Genomic DNA, 22,187 nt, shown 5'->3' on the forward strand with positions numbered 1-22,187 from the left:
CATATACATATACATATATATATATATATACACGCACACATAATATATATGAAGGAAGATCATGTGAAAAATCGATCTAAACTTGTGGGAATACTGAATCACATGTGATGCAACACATCCAAGAAGGATCCAGATGACTGGTCAATGCGGCCAAAGTCGCTTGAAAACTCGTCCATGACGCGACGTGTTTATATCACTCGTCCACGATGCAGATGACTGGTCAATCGCATATGATTTGACTTTTCTCCGCCTTCTCGTGTGTGTGTGTGTGTGTGTGTGTGTGATTGTGATTCTTGATATATTGTACATAAAAATTTATGGGTCGTTTTAATCGTTATCATGATTCTTATATTTATTTTCTAGAACTGAGATGGAAAACGTGCAATAGAACGGATGCGATAAGAGTTTTTTTTTACAATATGTTTAACACACTGATCTCAAGTAAAAAAATGAACAAGATAACATACCAACGATACTTACCATGTCCAGATGGAAGTTTTATATAGGACTGAAATAAGTTGTACGTAGCTTTTAGTCAACTGATGTATTAATTTAACTTATGGACTTTGAGTAAAACACACTTCCTCATCTTCAGGTCATATGTCTCTTGTACATCTGGTATCGTATCATAGCAGATATTAACGACATCAACGAGACGAGAAATATATATTGCCGATCTGAATTTGAACTTGAAGACAGAAAACCCAATAATTAATTATTTATGGAATGAAATCTATCAACACTGCATTCTCTTGCCACTGATATAAGACCAAAGAAAAAGCAGTCTACATTTCATTTTACAGTATTTCGTTACACCTTCGGCGTGTATCTTCTTTTTTTTAACGTGATTTCCAAGATTCATACATGTTTCTTTTAAAGATGGATCAGGAGTTTGATTAGCACATAAAGACGACGAAGGAGGAAGCGGATACGAGAGGGGGGGTGTGAAATGACGGATTTGCCCTTGGGGAAGGGATATAAAAAGAAAGGGAAGAGTGTCCTTAAAAATAGGAGCAGTTTGACGTACCGACAAGAGAAGGGGGGAAAAAAGGCAAAATAGTAAGAAGTTGCAATCCCTTAAAAATGGGATCATTGTTCCAACATCTCCAATATATTGACATGACACAAACTTCTGGTGTGCCCCTCTTCTACAGTCTTTGGATAACCCCTCTTCTTTCTTTCTTTTTACCTTCCTTCATTCCCCTATATATATCTATATATATATAACCTATATATATCTATATATATATATATAGATATATATATATATAGATATAGATATAGATATAGAGAGAGATAAATGGTTCAAACAAGAACACCTATGATATTGATTTACGCAAATGTGGGAACATTTGTAAGTCCATCATTTTGTTTTAGGTCACAATTTTAGAAGATCCGAGGGAACGGTAAAATATTAAATAAATATTTACCATTTTTTTAGAAATATCAAATGCATGCACGGGAAAATGGGGAAAAATTGCAAATCACATAATGAACAGACATAATCATCACTGGTTTTCTATTTATCACAACAAAACCATATCACTATCACAAAAAATATTCGATTTATCAAAAGATTGACACATTATCATCATAACAAAATCATATCATTGTTGACAATGAAAACATTGACATAAAAAGTCTTCGATGATGCTAACAAAATTTTAGGAATAAAGACAAATCTAAGATAATGGAAAATTAAAGATAAAATACTAATTTATTTCAGTTTATTATAAATTTGAGAAATGGTTAGTATTTCAGAAGTAAAGAAGTGATCATAGCCCCTCATCTGGTCAACATTTGCGGCTTTGATTGTGAAGCACCAGATAATTCCTCATGATATGTGGAAGATAGAAGGGTAGTTTCGTAACTTTTACAAATAGACGACAGACGAGTTCATATGTGAACCCGTATGATTTATATATAGACTATATGTTCATATGTGAACCCATTAATTAGTTCATATATGAATCAATTAAAATAGTTCATATGTGAATCATCTAGATTCACATATGAACATATAGTTCATATGTGAATGACACGGGTTCACATATGAATCCGTTTGATGTCTATTTGTAGAAGTTATTAAATTACTCTCTCTATTTTTCGCATAAACCACAAATTGTAACCAGTCAAACTCTATCATGACCGTATAAAGGGTCGGGATTGCTTTTTTTACTTCTAAAATATTTACCGCTTCTCAAAATAACATATGGCTTAGAAGTTCTCCATCATATCATGATTGATGTTTGAAAAACTACAATAACTTTTATTTTACAATAAAAAGTTGAATTTAAGACGTTATAATAGTTCTTTTTCACTTGATGGTGCCTCAAAGCTTCTTCGTAAGGTGTGGATAGAATTTAACTAAGAGTATATACACGTTACCTCTGTCCCTTCAGCAATACTGTTGTAATGCTGAATTTATTTCAATGTTTTCAGAAAAAAAAATATATTTATATACTTTTTTTTCGTTTAAGATTTTACTGACTATTGTTCAGCTTCATATATTATATATCATCATATGTGATGCTAAATCGGAGATGTAAATAACCTTGGCGGGACTTAGGTCGGGGGCCAAGTGGTCTGCAAACCACTAAGTCCGCTCACATGTATTATTACATGTGATAAGAGTGTTATTGTATTTTCATAAAGTAGAGATGTTCTTGTTTGAACCTACATCTATTCAGTTCAATCTATGCTTAAAATTTATAGAAAAAATAACACTGTTTATTAAGTGAACAAATAAACTCATCGACCCTGTTAAGTAAAATAAACAAAAACAGACATGCCTCGAACTTTGCAATGACCAACTAGAGATGAATTCACTATTGGTAACAGTGGCCCGTTTCGCTGTTCAATTTGTTTATCTTGGTGTACTTTTTTGTGACGTATAACGATGTCACTATGGTGATTCATTTGTATTATCACCAAGCATTGTCGCTGGAAAAAGAGAGACTGCAATAGCATAATGAAATTTAAGGGATGTTTGGTTAGAGGTGTTAAGCAGTAATTAATGGAAATAAAAATAAAAGAAACTGTTTGATTTTTTATAATATAATAAGTTCATTTCCCCATAAGCCCAATATTTCATTCTTGGTTAAACTGGTGGGAATGAAAATTCAATCCCATTTTCATTCCCTTTCATTCATCAACACGAGCCAAACAGACTTGGATTTGAGTTTTAGTGGTTAACAATGCTTGAACAAAAATTCTAACAATAAATTCTTAGAATTGCATGAAAAAGTAACGTACTTTAACTTGATTCATATTTTAGGTAACGTAGTTTCAAAACTTTCATTTTGATACTTAAGATGTAAATTTTTATATATTTAAATACATGGATAACAAGTTGAAGCATTAACTGGTTATCATGCACATGTGACAAGTGATGTGGTATCCAACTCACTATTATTTGCTGACGTGGTTAGTGACATAGATTTTTTTAAATCTAAAATTAGTCTTCAACCGGTTACCTGAATACTTAAATGTTTAAACTTAAATCTTAGATCTCAAAATAAAAATTCTAAAAATACGTTATCCAAAATAAGAATCAAATTAAAGTACGTTATTTTAATGCAATTTATCCTTTATAAATACACCAACTAATTAGTGTTTTTATTATTTAATTATTATTGATAAACATAAGTTGAAGTGGTTGGTCGCCCATGGAGGGGTTTTAAGGCCTTGTCTCCGTCTGTTTATGCAACTAAACCCTAATCTACACTTTTATTTTATTTTTTATTAATATTTTTTGGGGAGTGGGGGAAATTAATTACTACAAAATAAATATATTATTTAATTTAAGTTTATAATATTATTTAATTTAAGTTTATAATATTATTTAATTTGCTTTAATTAAGGATCATTTTAGATTTTTTTATTAATAATCAAATATTTTTATTAAATTAAATACGGTTTAATTTATTTTCAGATGAATAAAACAGTATTTAAAAGCTTTGTTATGTTCTACGTCTCAGTTTCTTTTATCTGTTTATGAAAACATTTTTATCATAAATTACTTATCAAAAACGTCTTAAATTACACCACAATAAGTCAGGGATATTTGGATGTGTTGAAAATTTGATTGTTACGACTTGAAGTGGCGATAATTAATTTTGCAGGATTTGACAAATCCATTTATGATTATTAGGCATGGCAACGGGACGGGGATGGGGCGGGTTTTGTAATCTCCGGCTCCGGTTTTCAATAACAGCCCCCGGTTTTTAATAACATTTATGATTATTACATCAAAAGTGTTCTCTAAAAATCATTTTAAGCCGTCCAAAACCATCATAAAACTTATTACAACATCTTTAAATAAAATAAAACAGTGTTTGTTTCTATAAATTTAAATCTTCTAAGTATTTTATTAAGACATTCAGACATTTTTACTGTTCTACAAACTTGATTTTGTTATAATATAGTAACTTAAACATCAACCTGAACATAATTTTTTTTACCAAATTACAAATAACCAATATCATATAATGAAGGTGGAGAATAATAAATTTAATTGCAAAATTAATTAAAATAAAATAAATATTTAGGCTTATTGGCAATCTCAATCGGTTTCACACAGATCCCATCTTGTGGAAGAACGTTTTTTTGGCTCACTTAACTATTGAGGCTATGGGTGCTCATATGTTGGGTTGATCCAGTTGAAGACATTTGAACAACTCAACTTAATGTTTGCGGTCTGAAAAATCTTAATCCAACCCAAACCCAAACCGTATAGGTTGGTTGGGTTGGACAGATTGATACTTTGGTACATTAAAATATTTTTCTAACCTTGAATATGTTAATTCTATACTCATAATATCTTTTTCATCAACCATTTGATAAAGCTTTTCTATACTTCTTACGTATATCACATTCAGTTAATTTTCTCAATTTACATATATATGTTGACATTTACTAAACATATATACGAATGAGTTTCATAGAGATGTGAATAGATTGAAAATATGTGTATATGAAAAACATACGTGATAATGTAATTGTCCAATGTATATATTAATGAAAATTCAACAATCATATTAAATCCAATAAAAAAAATGATATCGGGTTCATCGGGTTGAGTTAAGTTCAAATAACAACAACCCAATACCTAGAGTTTGTAAATGTTGCAACTCAATTAGACATCGAGTTGCTTCAGGTTGAGTTATTTCGTGTTGGATTGCGTTGAGTTGGTCGGGTTTTTAAGCACCCCTAATTGAACCTATCGAGGAGGTCTGGGATCAATCCCATGACATGTACTGTATCTGGTTAAAGTCGTTCCACCTCTTTATCAACTGAGTTACAACGTCAGAAGCAAAATAAAAATAACTATGTTTTAAATATTTCTAAAAAAGTTGTTATATATATATATATATATATATATATATATATATATATAGGGTTGGGTTCACGTGAGACCGAGAGTTTTTCGTGAGACCCGTAAGACCAATTTATGTTCATTGATCAACTTTATAAGTTAATGATCTAATGATCTAAAATTGCACGGTGGCAATTTTGTAATTATTGAGAAATCTCGTGGCATTTATGAATGTTAACATCTGATGATAATAGATCTAATCCAAGGGTTAAGAATTGGTCTTACGGGTCTCACGAAAAACCTTTGGTCTCACATGATCCCAAGTCTCTATATATATATATGTTAGATATAATAATAAAATAGAAAGGGGACAAGCAGGGATTTGAGGAAGATATATGTGGTCCTTCTCATTTTTTTTAAATTAGTTTACTGACATTTTACATTACATATACACATCTTTTTATGTATTTTTTAATTAAATATTTAATTAAATTAAGACACCAGAAAATATGGGGAGGTGAGTCAAAGGTCAACCATTTCCATCATACATTCATTCTTTCTCATATCCCTTAATCCTATTAAAGAAATATAATATGGAGTAAATTATAAATTTAGTCCCTCTGATTTGTCGAAAACGACGTTTTCCGGTTTTGCAGTTTTAGAATTACAAAAATAGTCATCATGGTTTAGAAAAACGTATGGATTTAGTCATGTCTGAAAATTCTGTTAAGCGAGAGGCGTTTTCGTCTTTTTATCGATTTTATAACTCTGTGGTTTTTTATTAGGTAAAAGATTAAAAAAAAACCCCGATAAAAGAATGAAAAAATGTTTCTTATTTAACGGAATTTTTTAACGGCCATTAGAGGGAGAAACCAAATCTAGACGATTTTCTAGACCGCAATGGTCATCTTAGTATTTTAAAACTGCAGGGACTAAAAGTGTTATTTTTGACAAACCAGATGGAACAAATTTGAGTTTAGTGTATGATAATGATGATTTTCTTTATTTAGTATGTAATACGTTTAAAATAAGTTTGAAATTGAAATCCAACAAATTAAATAAGGGGTTGTTTGACAGTTGCTGAATGATTTGGTGTAGAAAGATTAAGTAGTCAGAATAATTAAGAGGCTATCATGATATAATGTAAAATAAAATATAATTGTTTGATAATTGTTTACAATGAAATTAGGGCGCTTAATAGTTAAGGGAGGCCCAAAATACAAAATTATTTAGAAGGTTTTAGAACCATTAAGAGACAAGACTTTTTTTTGCCAAACAAGATTCACATATTAACGATTCAAATGTTGCCTCTTAATGGAACTATTAAGAGGTAAACAAACAACCCCTAAGAGTCATCGAATTGAAGATCGAGCACCGAACATATAAATTGAGTGTGGTTGTAGTTCGGTTCAATTGTATACGTATTTTTCATCAATTTCCATTTCAATTTCTTTTACTCGAATTATTGATGGATGGCCATGGAACTATTTTTGAAATGCTCATAGCCATCAGATCTATTGACTAGTTACAGGGTTAAAGTCAACGGGGCAATCGATATAGGATGATAAGGGAGAGGATAAGTGGGATTGAACACCTGTTGTGGAGGGGGCTCTGGTAATCATGTATTAATGGTGTCGGTTTTACTGTATTGATCTTTTTAGAATATACTATAACCTGATATCAGTAATGTTTTATTGCATTATGACCAAATCTTGTTGAAACCCTTCTAAAATATATCTGATATAAATCTAAATATAACATAACTATACCAGCAGTTTGTTTGTTTGTTTTAATAAGTTACATATTAAGTTGGTTGTCAGATTCGAAATACTGTTTTTTTTTTGTTTTTTTTTTAATACTGAATAAGGGCTTGAATGACAAAATTACAACTTTAACCCTTGAACATAGAAAAAATACAAAAACAAAATGTTGAACAAACTAGTTGATCCATGACCCTTTTAAACATAACCATTCTATCTCAGCAGTTGTTTGTTTACCTCTTAATAGTTCAACTAAGAGGTAACATCTGAATCGTTAAAATATGAATCTTGTTTAGGAAAAAAAAAGTATGTATCTTAATGGTTCTAAAACGCTCTGAATGATTTTGTATCATAGGCCCTCCTTAACCATTCAACGCCCTAAGTTTATTGTAAACAATTACCAAACAATTAAATTCCATTTTACACTATATCATGAAAGTCTCTTAATCATTCTGATCACTTAATCATTCTGCATCGAACCATTCAGCAACTGTCAAACAGTCCCTTATTACTATATATCTTTCTATCTCAAAATAAATGTCTACATTTCTATTTACATTTGTTCTAAAATAAGTATCTAGTTTCAAAAATGATAATTAAATGATTAAATCCACCATTCAAAAATGAACAAATATTTAAGAATTGTGAAAATAGATAAATTATTTTAAGGGTAAAGTTGTCTTTTGGTTAAATACAAAGGGTAATAACTATGGATCTCTAAAATATGTATCATTTATATTGTGGACACTTATTTTTGGGATGAACGAAATATATTTTAAGAAAAAAGAAACAAACCCAATTCTTATATTACAAAAAGATATCGAGAACACAAAAAATTGTTGAATTCGAGTTCAATTCTCAACTAACAATCGACTTGGAACCAAAAGGTGTTTGGCCTAACGGTATGTGAGTCATTAGCTTCCTAGAAGGTCAATGGTTCAAATCTCACCAAAGGTGATGAGGGTGTGTGAATATATTTGTTATATTTGCCGTATAAACCCCAGAACTGCGATCATCACTACGAAGAACCCATAGCTTAAATAGTTCCTCCCTTCCAAATCCCTTGATTTCTCTTATTGGTGTTTTGAACGACTTTACAAAATTGCCCCTATTGGCATCCAAATGACCTAATCGTTACCATCTTCTTTTTTCTAACTGGGGAGATGAGATGAGGATGACGAAATTTGAGATTTGGTCAAGAGAGCAAATAGGAGGAAAAACGTAAAGATATTGTTTAGTACCAAATAGAGTTTTAAAAATACAAGTGATTGAATCCATTAAGCAAGGGATGAGGGCTGACCAAACTAAGCCAAATCGGCTTAGCTTATTGGCTTGATCTTTAAGTTGTAAACAAACAACCACATATAACTTAACGATATATTAAGCCATTATATCCGTTAAGCCTAACCAGTAATTGTTATTTATAAAGATATCTTAAAGGAACTTACAGTAAGGTGTAATATAACTCATATTATCTTATTTCTTTTAAAATCAATATCACTTTTATAAAATTATGATATTTTATAAGAGGTGTTCAAGTCTGAAGTCTTATTTCATTTCTGATTAATAAGAGGTGGTGCTGAAGTCTGAAATCCTGAATTAATAAGACAGTTTGTTTTTGTGAATTGATTATTGTCTGAATTTGTTTACATTGTCTATTTTACCAATTAGAAAATTATAATGTTTAATTTATAGAAAAATTCATGCAATTTCATATACTTATTCATCATCATTACAAAATTTATATTTAAATTATATAATTATCATTTATTGAAACGAAAATATGCTATTAACGGTACTTAACACATTTAAATCCTATTAAAATACACCAATTGAGAGCTGTGTGGATCAATTTGGTAATTATCAATTGAGAGAAATGATTGATTAAGGTTAATCGATTGAGAAACATCGTTGCTAAATGTTTCATAAATAATAAGAGACAAATAAAATGTTGGTTTAACTCTAACCAGATAAGACGACAATAACCTTAAAAAATTTGAAAAAAAATAAACAGCCTGAATGATCGTACTTTTTAACGAATCATACATAAGAGGTTAATAAGAGTTTTTATTCAAAAAAAAAAAAACAAGACCTTACTTAACACAAAGAAAATGTTATATTTTTTTTAACAACAAAAAGATTAAATAAAAAATAGAGTAAACTGCAAACTTGGTCCCTATGGTTTGTTGGGAATGACAAATTTGGTCCATTTAGTTTTTGAAATTATGAGATGACCATCATGATTTGTAAAAACGTTCGAATTTAATCTCATCCTCTAAAGGCGGTTAAAATATTTTTGTTAAATGAGGGGATATTTTCGTTAAAACTGCTCCTCAATTTTTAATGGCTGTTAAAAAAAGAGACCAAATCCAGACGTTTTTATAAATAATAGGTACCAAATCTGTAGTTTACTCAAAAAAAAATTACATCTTTTAGATGAAATTGATTAATTGAAAAAGACATTAGTGGAATGGGTCATAATTAATATGAATTATATTTAAATGCAATAAACTTATTAAAATGTTTTATCATAAAATTATTTTTAATAATATAATTTTTATAATCAAATATAAAAGATTAATTATTTGTATAATGCAAATATGAACCCTCAACTCAATTTGAGGGGTTATTTGGTAGTTGTTGAACGGTTTGATGCTGAATGATTAGAATACTCTTATGATATAGTGCAAAATGAAATATAATTGTTTGGTAATTATTTACAACGAAATTAGGATGTTGGATGGTCAAGAGAGTTTCTGATACAAAATAATTCAGAAGGTTTTAGAACTATTAAAAGACAAATTTTTTTTTTGTCAAACAAGATTCACCTTTTAACGATTCAGAGATTGTCCCGAATGGAACTATTAAGAGGTAAACAAACGACCTCTTATGCTAAAAACATACCTAGTTCAACTTGTCACCCAACTCTTCAGAGTCATCCACATTTACTCTGACTGAGACGCGTTTCAACATTTAATTAACAGATAATCAAACATTTCTGTTATTTTAGATATTATAACAAATCTTTAACGACACATACTAAGAGGAAAAGAACAATGTGTCTTTTACGTACAAAATTTGTTTAACAAATATTTAAATTACGTTTTAAAGTACATATATTGAATATAACATTTGTTTCTCTCTCACACACACACACACATATATATATATATATATATATATTAAACGCAATTTTAATGGTACATCATGATCTTATGTTTTAAATTAATCTCACAAACAAACAGTTCTACAATTCTTAGAACCGTACGGTTGACTTTGTCTGGGCACGAGCTCCAAAGGTGAAACAATAATTAGGCAACACAATAATTAGGCAACACAATTGATTAACTGAATAATGTTGAAAACAAAACCTCCCAAAATAATAAATACAGAAAGACAAAATGTAAAATACTCCATTTATTTGTAACTGAATATTGCTACAAAATACAGTATATTACATACAACTTGTACCACAAAGCTTAAAAACAGCCGAAGAAAGCAATATAAGCAAAAAGGTGGTCCAATATCGAATATTAACGTTGCAGTTCATTCAACCCTATAGTCGATTATCAGTATCGGACTGTTTCTATTGTATGTTTATCAGTATCGGACTGTTTCTATTTAATTCAAGAAGTTTATATATCATTATATTTGTTAGGCCATGACACTTGGACTTCGACATGTGCCTTTCTAAATTCAGAGTATAAGTCCATAATATCATCTTTAATACATTTGTGGTCAATAAACGATGGTATTAACCCCAAAAGATATAAAGTAGTCTTGTGTAGGCATGGGAATGGGGTGGGGACCTCAACCCCTGTCCTCATACCCATCCCCGTTGGGGAATATAATTACATCTTCATCCCTAACGGAGAATGAGGAATGAAGATTTTTTATTTATTTATGTAAGTTATTTTAAATTAAATATGTGAGAGGTCATACATGTTTAAATCACAACATCATATAAGAACTAATAACCTAAAACCAAAATGAATTTAATTTAATACGAAAAAAATCACAACATCATATAATAACTAATAACCTAAAACCAAAACAAAAGTTCAATTTAATAAAAAAAAATTTAAAGTCACATGTACCAAAAGATATTGAGTAATATAAAACCATATCGAGTAATATACAAAACTTATCGAGTAATTGTATTTTGACTTGACATCCAAAATATTACATATTAACATCCAAAAAATAACAATTTTAGATTATAAACCTGGAGTACAATATCCGTCTTCATCCCCGTCCCCATCCCCGATTTAGCGGGGAATCCTCGTCCCCGACGGGGCGGGTGGACCGGGTTCCCCTACAGGTCGAAGCCCATTCCCATGCCTAGTCTTGTGTTCTGAAAACACAGTGTCGTGATAGCTAAAAAATAAAAATCTGTTACATGGACTTGATTTTAACCATAAGTTAAATGCTCGAAACATATGTTTATAACGATTAAATTGTCAGGATTAGTTCAAGTACAGTCTGGGACATTCTTAAAATAACATATGAAAATCTAGTATCCTAAAATCTAGGTGTTATTCATATCCCACCAATGAAATTAAGGAACCGTTTATCAAATACTTATCCAGTAAGAGCTTATAAAGTCACATTGCCTTACCGAATGAATATAGCAAAGATCAAGAATTTTACTCGGTAAGCGCTAACCGTGGTAAGAGTCGTCGTCCTCACTTACCGGGTAAGACTCTCGGCCCTTCCTTACTCTTACCCTGGTAAGTGAGAGCGACGACTCTTACCACGGTTAGTGCTTATCGGATAAATTGTTGCATATAATCTTGTTTTGGTGGACTAAAATCGTGTCCGGTAAGTAAGTGATAGTGTTGAATTTTACCGATAAGCGCTTACCGGGTAAGTGTTTGGTAAACGGCCCCTAAGACACATTAGAAGAAACTTTGCTTTTTTGGTCTTTCTGGTTTTTTGAAAATAACATTTTCCGTTTATGCAGTTTCAAAATTACAAGATAGCTATCTTGGTTTGCAAAATCGTTCGAATTTGGTTCCTCCATTTAACGGCCATTAAAAAATAACGTTAAATTATGGACGGTTTCGTCATTCTATTGGCTTTTTCTCTTTTACCCAATCAAAAATCACATTGACCATATCATAAAATTGAACTTTTTTTTAATAAAAGTCAACAAAAGGAAGAAGATGCTCCTCATTTAACGGAATATTTAACACCCGTTAGAGAGATGAACCAAATTTGGAAGTTTTTTCAAACCATGATAGCTATCTTGTAATTTCAAACCACAAGAACGAAAAGTCATATTTTCAACAAACCACATGGACCCAATTTGTTATTTAAGTTCACATTTCTCTTTATGTTTTCTAGGTGCTCAAAAACCCGACTGACCCGACCTAAGGCGAAATAACTCAACATGAAACAACCGGATATCCAATCGAGTTATAAAATCTTCAAACCGTAGCTATTAGATTGATATTACTTTTATTTAAACCCAACTCAACTCGATGAACCTGATGTCATTCTATTTATTAAGGGTTGTTTGTTTATCTCTTAATAGTCTCATTAAGAGGCAGACTCTGGATCGCTAAGAGGTAATCTTGTTTGGCAAAAAAAAGTCGTGCCTCTTAATGATTCTAAAACTCTCTGAATGATGTTGTATCATGGGCCCCTCTTAACCATTAAGCGCCCTAATTTCATTGTAAACAATTATCAAAAAATTATTTTTTTCTTTTTGCACTATATCATGAGAGCCTCTTAATCATTCTGACAACTTAATCATTCTGCACTGAACCATTCAGGAACTGTCAAACAGCCCCTTAGATTTAATATGATTGTTGAATCTCTTGTAATATGTACATTAGACAATTATACAATCTCGTATCCTTTTCTTATACATACATTTTCAATCAATTCTCCATCTCTGTATAATTCTTTTATATATATATATATGTTCCGTAATTGTAAACATATACATAAAGGGTTGGGTTCACGTGAGACCAATGATTTTTCGTGAGACCCGTAAGACCAATTTATGTTCATTGATCAACTTTATAAGCTAATGATCTAAGAATCTAAAGTTGTACGGTGACAATTTTATGATTATTGAGAAGTCCCGTGGCAATTTTGTGATTATGAATGTTTAGATTATAGATCTAATCAAAGGGTTGAGAATTGCTCTTACGAGTCTCACGAAAAACGTTTAGTCTCACATAATCTCAAGTCTATACATATATAGATATATATATATATAGATACATATATATATATATAATGGAAATAATAAGAGTTTAAGAAGACGATGATGTATAAGAGAGGGAATCGTATAGGGGTTAAATACATATACATATATATATATATATGTATATATATATTTACATATGTGTGTGTGTATAAGCCAGGTTGGCAATGGAAAACTCATGTATTAACCGAACCTATTACTATTAATTGACGTGTCAACCTAACAATATTAACTTGCCAGCTGTCACCCCCAATTAGGGAAACCTCCACTATGGCATGCCTAACCCCCTCAAGTATTCTCTTTTCATTTCTTCCTCTCTCGTTAGGTCAATATACATATAAATTATATACGTATATATTATTGTATATAGACATACATACACACACACACCTTGGTCGGTGGTAACTATCGACCTGTCATCGTAACAATTGACTCGAGGGTGCGATACCGGTACAATTATTCTGTGTTTTTTTCTTTCGTCACAAGAAAATGGTTCGTGAAACATGAGATTTTGATGTATTACGGTCTATGAATCGTATGATCAGATCACAAAAAGCATGTTGTAAAAATGTAGCGTTAAAACAAAAGGTTGTGAACCAACAATAATTAATAACTGTATAAATATATTAACAAGAGGACGTTTTTATGATGTTTTAAGACATGTATTTAAAAAAAACAGAATTTGTGGTTTTTTATTTTCCCTAAAATGGTTATGGTCTTGTTAAACCCCCCTTTGGTTTTTCTTCTATATATATCCCTTCTTCTATCTTCGTTTCTCCCCACACCCACTCCCATAATCTTCCTTTTTCTCTCTCTAAAATAGTTTCTCTCTCTCTCTAGAAACGCCACCGTAGACATAAACCGCCACCGCCGCCGCCACCACCACCACCACCGTACATCCACCGCTCCACCACCATGCCGGAGGCACCAAAGAACTCACGTGATCAGTCGTCGACGACCATGGCGACGATGGATTACAGTCTTACTGAGAAAAACAAGAAATCTCTTCAATTCATAGAAGATGTCACCTCGAATCCCGACGATGTCCAGCTTCGAATTCTTTCTGATATCCTGACCCAAAATGCCGACGTCGAATATCTCCACCGGCATGGTTTTTCCGGCCAAACCGACCGTGAAACCTTTAAGAAACTCATTCCGGTCGTCACCTACGAAGATCTCCAGCCTGATATCACTCGTATCGCCAATGGAGATAAATCCCCCATTCTCTCTTCTCATCCCATTTCAGAATTCCTAACAAGGTATTATATATATATATATATATATATATATATATATATAGTTACATATATGTGTCTGTATATACATAGGCTTAGGTTCACGATAAACCAACTTATTTTCATGAGATCTTGAGACGACATTATAATACTAACTCCATAGCAAAATACCGTGAAGGTAAAAGAAACTCTGTACCTTCACATCGAAAACGCTCTGAAGGTTTACTTAACAATGTTTTGTTGTTAGGTTGTTTCACCGGTCTCACGAAAAAAATCTGGTCTCACACAATCTCCAAGTCTCTCTCTATATATAGAAACATCGGGTTTTAGATTCAGAAGAAAACCATAAAAACTAAAAAATAGAGTAACACCATGGTAGTCGTTCATCCGGATGGTATAGATATGTGCATATAAGTAATTTGTAAGCAATTTGTCCTAAACAATTGCATAAAAACCAAGATGAATGATTATCATGATGCTTCTCAGTTTAGAATCCCTAAATTAACAAAGGAACATCATGGTAGCTGTTCATCTGAATGGTATGCATATGTACATACAAATAACTTGTAAGCAATTTCTCCGATACGCACACATGCATAAAAAACCACCAAAACGACTTCATTTCTTATATATATATATATATATATATATATATGTATATGTATATGTATATGTATATGTATATATGTGTGTATTTACAAAATGGGTCTTTGATTATGGTGCAGTTCAGGGACGTCCGGGGGGGAAAGAAAGCTGATGCCCACCATTGAAGCTGAGCTTGAAAGAAGGTCTTTACTGTACAGTCTTTTAATGCCGGTTATGAACCAGTTTGTTCCTGGTTTAGATAAAGGAAAAGGGATGTATTTCTTGTTCGTTAAGTCCGAAGCCAAGACTCCGGGTGGGCTTTTAGCCCGACCCGTTTTAACCAGCTACTATAAAAGCAACCATTTCAAAGAGAGACCTTACGACCCGTATACCAACTACACCAGCCCGAATGAAGCCATTCTTTGCCCCGATTCATATCAGAGCATGTATTCCCAGATGCTTTGTGGGTTGTGTCTGAATCAACAAGTTCTTCGAGTCGGTGCGGTTTTCGCTTCCGGGTTCATTCGTGCGATTCGGTTCTTGGAGAAACACTGGTCGATTCTCTGCGAAGATCTCCGGACCGGAACTGTGAACCCGGTGATCACCGACCCGGTGGTTCGGGAAGCGGTGTTGCGGATCTTGAAACCAGACCCGGAGATGGCGGATTTCGTGGCGAATGAATGCTCGAAGCAGTCGTGGCAAGGGATCATCACGAGGCTGTGGCCGAACACGAAGTACGTCGACGTTATCGTCACCGGAACCATGTCGCAGTACATACCGACACTCGATTACTACAGCAACGGCCTCCCGCTCGTTTGTACGATGTATGCGTCTTCCGAATGCTATTTCGGTGTCAATCTGAACCCTCTTTGTAAACCTAATGAAGTTTCGTATACCCTAATTCCCACCATGGCTTATTTCGAGTTCCTTCCTGTAAATGGCGATCAAGAACAGCAACTCATCGATCTTTCCGACGTGAAACTCGGCCAAGATTACGAGCTCGTTGTCACCACTTACGCCGGTGAGTTACATCGAACAATCCACTACAATAAAATTGAGTTTATAAAGTGTCTTAATAGACTGTCTTATAGGACTCAATATTATATACAGAACCAAAATATTAAAGCCTCTTTTCTAAAAGTGATACAATAAGTTTATAGAACATTTTTTGATGCTTTAGGATTCTTTTAAAATAAAATGTCGTATTAGATACTTTATAGGACGATATTTAAAAGTGTCTTATAAACTTATATAACACTTGTCCTATAAAATAGCTAATACGACATTTTATTTTAAAAAGAAGTCTTAAAAAACTTATTATGATGTCTAAAAACGTTCTATAAACTTATTATAACACTTTTAGATTTTATCTTTTAGTACAGTTTGATCAAAAATGGAGTTTTTTGCAGGTCTTTATAGGTACAGAGTTGGTGATGTATTACGAGTTGCAGGTTTCAAAAACAAAGCTCCACAATTCAGTTTCATTTGTCGAAAGAACGTAGCTTTAAGCATCGATTCGGACAAAACCGATGAAGTCGAACTTCACCAAGCCATCGAGAAAGCATCGAGCCATTTGGTCCCATTTGATGCAACCCTAATCGAATACACCAGCTTTGCGGACACAACCACCATCCCGGGCCACTACGTCATCTTCTGGGAGCTAAACCAAAACGGGTCGGCCCAGATTCCACCATCGGTGTTTGAAGATTGCTGTTTCGCCATCGAAGAGTCTCTGAACAGCGTTTACCGGCAAGGACGAGCCTCCGACAAGTCGATCGGACCACTCGAGATCCGAATCGTCGAAAACGGCACTTTCGATAAACTAATGGATTACGCAATCAGTTTAGGCGCTTCGATTAACCAGTATAAAACACCAAGATGCGTGAAATTCGCCCCGATTATCGAGCTCTTGAGCTCGAAGGTCGTGGCGAGTTACTTGAGTCCAAAGTGTCCGAAATGGGTTCCGGGCCATAAACAGTGGAACAAGAACAACGTAGATGATCAGTAAGATGAATGTAATTTAGTTTTAGGACGAATCGAATTAAAAATCAATGGAAGTCGGGTTTAATCAGTAAAATTAACAGAAATAGCCATTTTCAGGTATCAAATTCATCTCTCAGACATTTCTCTTTGAAAATTTCTAAAATATCACCATCTTCATAAATTACACTTTCTCAACTTGCTTGTAGAGTAGCTAAAAGACAAAAAAAGTCAACTTTCACCCACCTGCAGTCTGCAGAGGTGTCACTTGCTGACCTGGAAATTTTCACCCACATGCGAGCGTGGGTGAAAGTGAATCCCTTTTGTTTTTTAGCTCATATGCAGGTTGATGAGGTGTCACTTGTGGAGGTAGTGATATTTTGGAAATACCTGAAGAGAAATGACTAAGAGATGAATTCAGTATCTGAAAATAACTGTTTTCCCTTAATTTTCCATTAAATTGTTATGTACAAAAAGAGTTTATGGATTTGAAGTTGTTGATTACATGATGAAATTGAATCCAACCAGGAATCCTGCCCACTTAACTTTCATGAGGATGGTCTATTAATATTTCCTAGGAAAGCAAACTAACTTTCCTTACATCCTACTTATGTTTATTTCCAATAATACCCTTTGATTCATTAATGAATACTTCTCAAACGGTTGCTCTTTCCGTTTCAAAGTAAATGCTGACGTTATTCAAGATCGAAATCAGATAACGGGTGACTTTTTAATAAATGTGGAGATGGGATTCGTCGAAGTTGAACGGTTACTGTTTTATTGTTGTATAAAGGGGTTTGTTGATAATCCGTGATCAGTGAAGTTGTATTGCTCTGGTACAAAAGCGTTATATGAAGCAAATCGGGTATGTAACGATACATGGTGGCTTGATCTGTGTCCAGAAGAGACGTAATTCGTAAAGGGACTGTAGTTCTCATATTGTGGTGATGCGTGTTATGTGGCTAGCTTAAGAGTTGATCAGTGCCCACATGACATGCTTGCTAGCGTGATAACTGATATGTATCCACAAGAAACGTAGTTCGTGAAGGAATGTAATTCTTATATTGTGGTAATGCATGTTAGGTGGCTAACTTAAGAGTCGATCAGTGCCCATGAAAGACCTAAATTACAACGGAATTGTGGTTTTCACATTGACACAAATTAACAAATTAATTAGGTATATAATGGCATGTTAGCTCGATCAGTGCCCACCAGAAAGGTAATTCATTAAAGAACTGTAATCCTCACACGTACTGCAGCTATGCATGCTAGGTGGACAACTTAAGAGCAGCAGGTGTTTATAAGAGACCTAATTCACTAAGAAATTATAATTCTTACACTGTACAAGTGTCATCATATTAAGAGCCGATGATTTTAGTGTTTGTACGTAGTATTATAAATATTTAATGTATTACATATGATTACGAAATTATTTCTACTAATATATCAATCAAATTTCTATGAATAAATTTGTATACATTTAGATTTGTTTAGGTGATTCTTGACTCTCTAAAGTATACCCATTTGACTAATTTGGAATAAGATATAACTAAAATGGACATACATATATATATACACACATATATACATATAGGGTTGGGTTCACGTGAGACAAGGTTATTTTCATGAGACAAGTTTTTTGCACTTGAAACTTTACAGCAAAACGCTGTGAAGGTAAAAATAAGCCGAACTTTCACAGCAAAAATATTGTGAAGGTTACCTTCACAGGATTTTGTTGTGAAGTTTCAAGTAAAAAACTTGTCACGTGTCTCACGAAAACTATTTTGTCTCATATGATCTCAAGTCTATATATATCTATATATATATATATACATACATACATACATATATATATACACATGTATGTGTATATATATATACATATATATACACACACATATATATAGACTTGGGATCACATGAGACCAGTCTGTTTTCATGATACCACTTGTTTACACTTGAAACTTCACAACAATATGTTGTGAAGGTAACCTTAACAGTGTTTTTGCTGTGAAGGTAACATTCACAGTGTTTTTGCCGTGAAAGTTCGAGGTTTTTTTACTTTCACAACTTTTTGCTGTGAAGTTTCAAGTGTAAAAAAATGGTCTCACGAAAATAGACTGATCTCACGTGAACCTAACTATATATGTATATATATATATACACACACACACATAGATAGGGTTGGGTTGACGTGAGACTAGTCTGTTTTCGTGAGACCTATGAGACCACTTTTTTACACTTGAAACTTCATAGCAAAACACGGTGAAGGTAAATAAAAGTCGAACATTCACAGCGTTTTGTTGTGAAATTTCAAATGTAAAAAAGTGGTCTTACGGGTCTCACGAAAACAAGCTGGTCTCACGTGATCCCAAGTGTACATACATATGTATGTAGATTTGGGATCACGTGAGACCAGTTTGTTTTCGTGAGACCCGTGAGACCAGCTTTTTACACTTGAAACTTCACAGCAAAATGCTGTTAAGGTAACCTTCATAATTTTTTTGCTGTGGAGGTTCGACTTTTATAAACATTCACAGTGTTTTTGCTGTGAAGTTTCAAGTGTAAAAATGTGGTCTCACGGGTCTCACGAAAACAACATGGTCTCACGTGAATCCAACCATATATATGTGTGTGTGTATGTGTTGAAAAGGTAATTTTAGAATTGTGATTATGGATCAAAGTTTTAACACGCAAAGTAGATGATGATGTAGCAAATAGAAGGCAACAAATATTAAAGAGGAAAAACGAATATTTTTTTAAAAAAAATAATAATAAATAGGTGGTTTTCTTTTAGTATTTTTTTTTAATCCAAATTCACTTTTTAATCGATCCTTATATAGAAGGTTTACGCATATGCGTAAGGATTGGTTTTCGACAAAAAAAAAAAGTCATTATGTATATGCATAAAGTTTCCGTCTACGTAAGGATTTCGATATATACCATATTATAATGGATTCTTACGTAGAAATCTTACGCATATATGTAAAGATCATTTTTTTTCTTCCCGAAAACCAATCCTTATGCATATGCATAAAAATTTGCTAAAAACATATCAGAAAATGATTAAAAACTGAAACCCTATTTGCTGACCGGCCATTTCTATTAAAAATGGTAACACAATATATTAGAGGTGATCATTGTTTAAAGAAATATATATATATATATATATATATATATATATATATATATATATATAAAGAAAACATATGTGAATTGATGTTACAGAGTTTTCATATGGGCTATATTAGAGGTGATCGTTTTAACTTGTTTTTTTTTTTTTTGTCTAACGGGCCTAATATTGTAAACTTAGGCCTTTTTTTTGGGTTTGACAACTTTGTCATTGCCCGCCCTATAGACAGACTGGGCTTGTCCACAGGCTAACGGGCCTAAAACTGTTATAAATCTATAAACTTGATCACTCACAAATTCACAATTGATTAACAAACGTGGAACCAAAAAGTAAAGGAAAAACACCGTTGTAATTAAAATTTTAAGCAACTAAAGTGACACATGGATCTCAACAAGTGAAAAAAGAAATAAAAAAACAAAATTCAGACTTCCATAAAATCAATAATGCATTTCTATTTTTTATGTATGACATTAATATTCACATTAAGAGGTAAACAAACAATCCCTTAATGAACAAACAATAACATTAATTTCTAATAACCTTTTTTTATTTAAACAATGATTTACATATGAATCTTCTCTCTTATATCCATATCACATATACTGTTCATCCTTGGTAAGACCTTTGATCTCCGCAACAACGATGTTTCAATATTTTTGGAGCCTCTGTTACACCAAAGTCCAAAAACTTTTGATCAGAATGCAAAATGAGATAACAAATATACATATATATATATATATATATATATATACACACACACACAAAAATTACATAGTCAATAATAAGTCATATTACTTTTATCTTCTTATAGAAACTAGATGGTATATAGTTCTACATTCATCGATAAAAGGCATGAACAATGTAAAACACACATTTAACATGCTAAAGAACGCACAGAACAGGTTAATCCATATTTAGGCGGTGTTTGGGATTGTTTATTTGAAACAACTTATATTTTTTTTACAAAAAATCTTTATCAATTTATTATAAGTTAAAATGGTTTAACTTTTTCAAAAACTTCTTATTACAGTAGTATAAACTGTTTATCAAAACATTCAAAAGTGTTTTACATAGAAATAAGTCAATAAGTTGTTTTTAGAAGCAATTCCAAACAACCTATTTGCATCATAGTATTGGATGATTAAATAAAGAAGAAAATGAATAATAGGAATCAAACCTCACGTTTTGTATAGCAAAATAATGATGTAAAGAGTACACCAATAATTAGCGTTGAAGAATTGGGGACGAACACCCCCAACCCCAACCCCAACCCATTGGATAGCGTTAATTGATTGATGGGTAAATCAGCTTTTGTTGGAACCCTTTTTTGATGATTTGATTTGAGAGATGGGGGCAAAAACTCAGCAGTCTCTGCTTTTGATTTTGTTATCCTGGAAATTTTATTTTTGGGAAGGAATCAAAGCTCAAAGTAGTTGTTGCAGAGAAAATGGGGAATGATGGTGGATGGAAAAGAATGAAGAAGATACAAAGAACAAAGTCAGGTGGTCGATGGCGAATAATTTCTCCATGGAAGAACGACAATGGTGCAGAGATTTTGGGGTTAAAGCAGCAGCAGCACTACTACGAAACTGGTATGCAGTGCAGGTAAGGTGTTTGATTAGATGTCTCTGTGAAAGCAACTCTATTTGTCGTCTTCTATGGTTTTCCTGTCGACATTTTAGGCATTCTTTTTTCGTTTTTGTGAATGGAAAGCGTGTACGATTTAGGGGTAGTTCACTAATTTTTTATTCAATAAAGGGTTGTTTGTTTACTTCTTAACAATTTTATTAATAGACCATATCTGAATCATTAAGAGGTGAATATTGTTTGGTAAAAAAAAAACTTCCTATTAATGGTTATAAAGTCCTCTGAATGCTTTTGTATCATAGATCTCCCTTAACCATTAAGCACACTAATTTCATTATAAACAATTATATTTTATTTTGCACTGTATCATGAA

The 22,187-nt window shown here is 32.5% G+C and overlaps 1 protein-coding gene across 1 annotated transcript; it reads left to right on the plus strand.

Moving 5' to 3' along the window:
- The first annotated feature begins 14,209 nt into the window (after positions 1 to 14,209).
- Positions 14,210 to 17,122, plus strand: LOC112500424 (indole-3-acetic acid-amido synthetase GH3.6-like). Its single transcript, XM_025103919.1, has 3 exons — positions 14,210 to 14,553; positions 15,255 to 16,135; positions 16,524 to 17,122. Exons 1-3 carry the CDS (start codon positions 14,210 to 14,212, stop codon positions 17,120 to 17,122), a joined length of 1,824 nt encoding a protein of 607 aa, XP_024959687.1.
- Positions 17,123 to 22,187: the final 5,065 nt, after the last annotated feature.

Source organism: Cynara cardunculus (assembly GCF_001531365.2).
Source record: "Cynara cardunculus var. scolymus isolate 2C chromosome LG 17, CcrdV1, whole genome shotgun sequence".
Classification (NCBI taxonomy): domain Eukaryota; kingdom Viridiplantae; phylum Streptophyta; class Magnoliopsida; order Asterales; family Asteraceae; genus Cynara; species Cynara cardunculus.

What these genes read in the sequence shown, in the direction of transcription:
- LOC112500424 (XM_025103919.1), top strand. Translation starts at nt 14,210, where the DNA reads ATGCCGGAGGCACCAAAGAACTCACGTGATCAGTCGTCGACGACCATG. An exon ending in ATTTCAGAATTCCTAACAAG is followed by an intron (nt 14,554 to 15,254) that starts GTATTATATATA and finishes ATTATGGTGCAG; the next exon opens with TTCAGGGACGTCCGGGGGGG. An exon ending in CGTTGTCACCACTTACGCCG is followed by an intron (nt 16,136 to 16,523) that starts GTGAGTTACATC and finishes AGTTTTTTGCAG; the next exon opens with GTCTTTATAGGTACAGAGTT.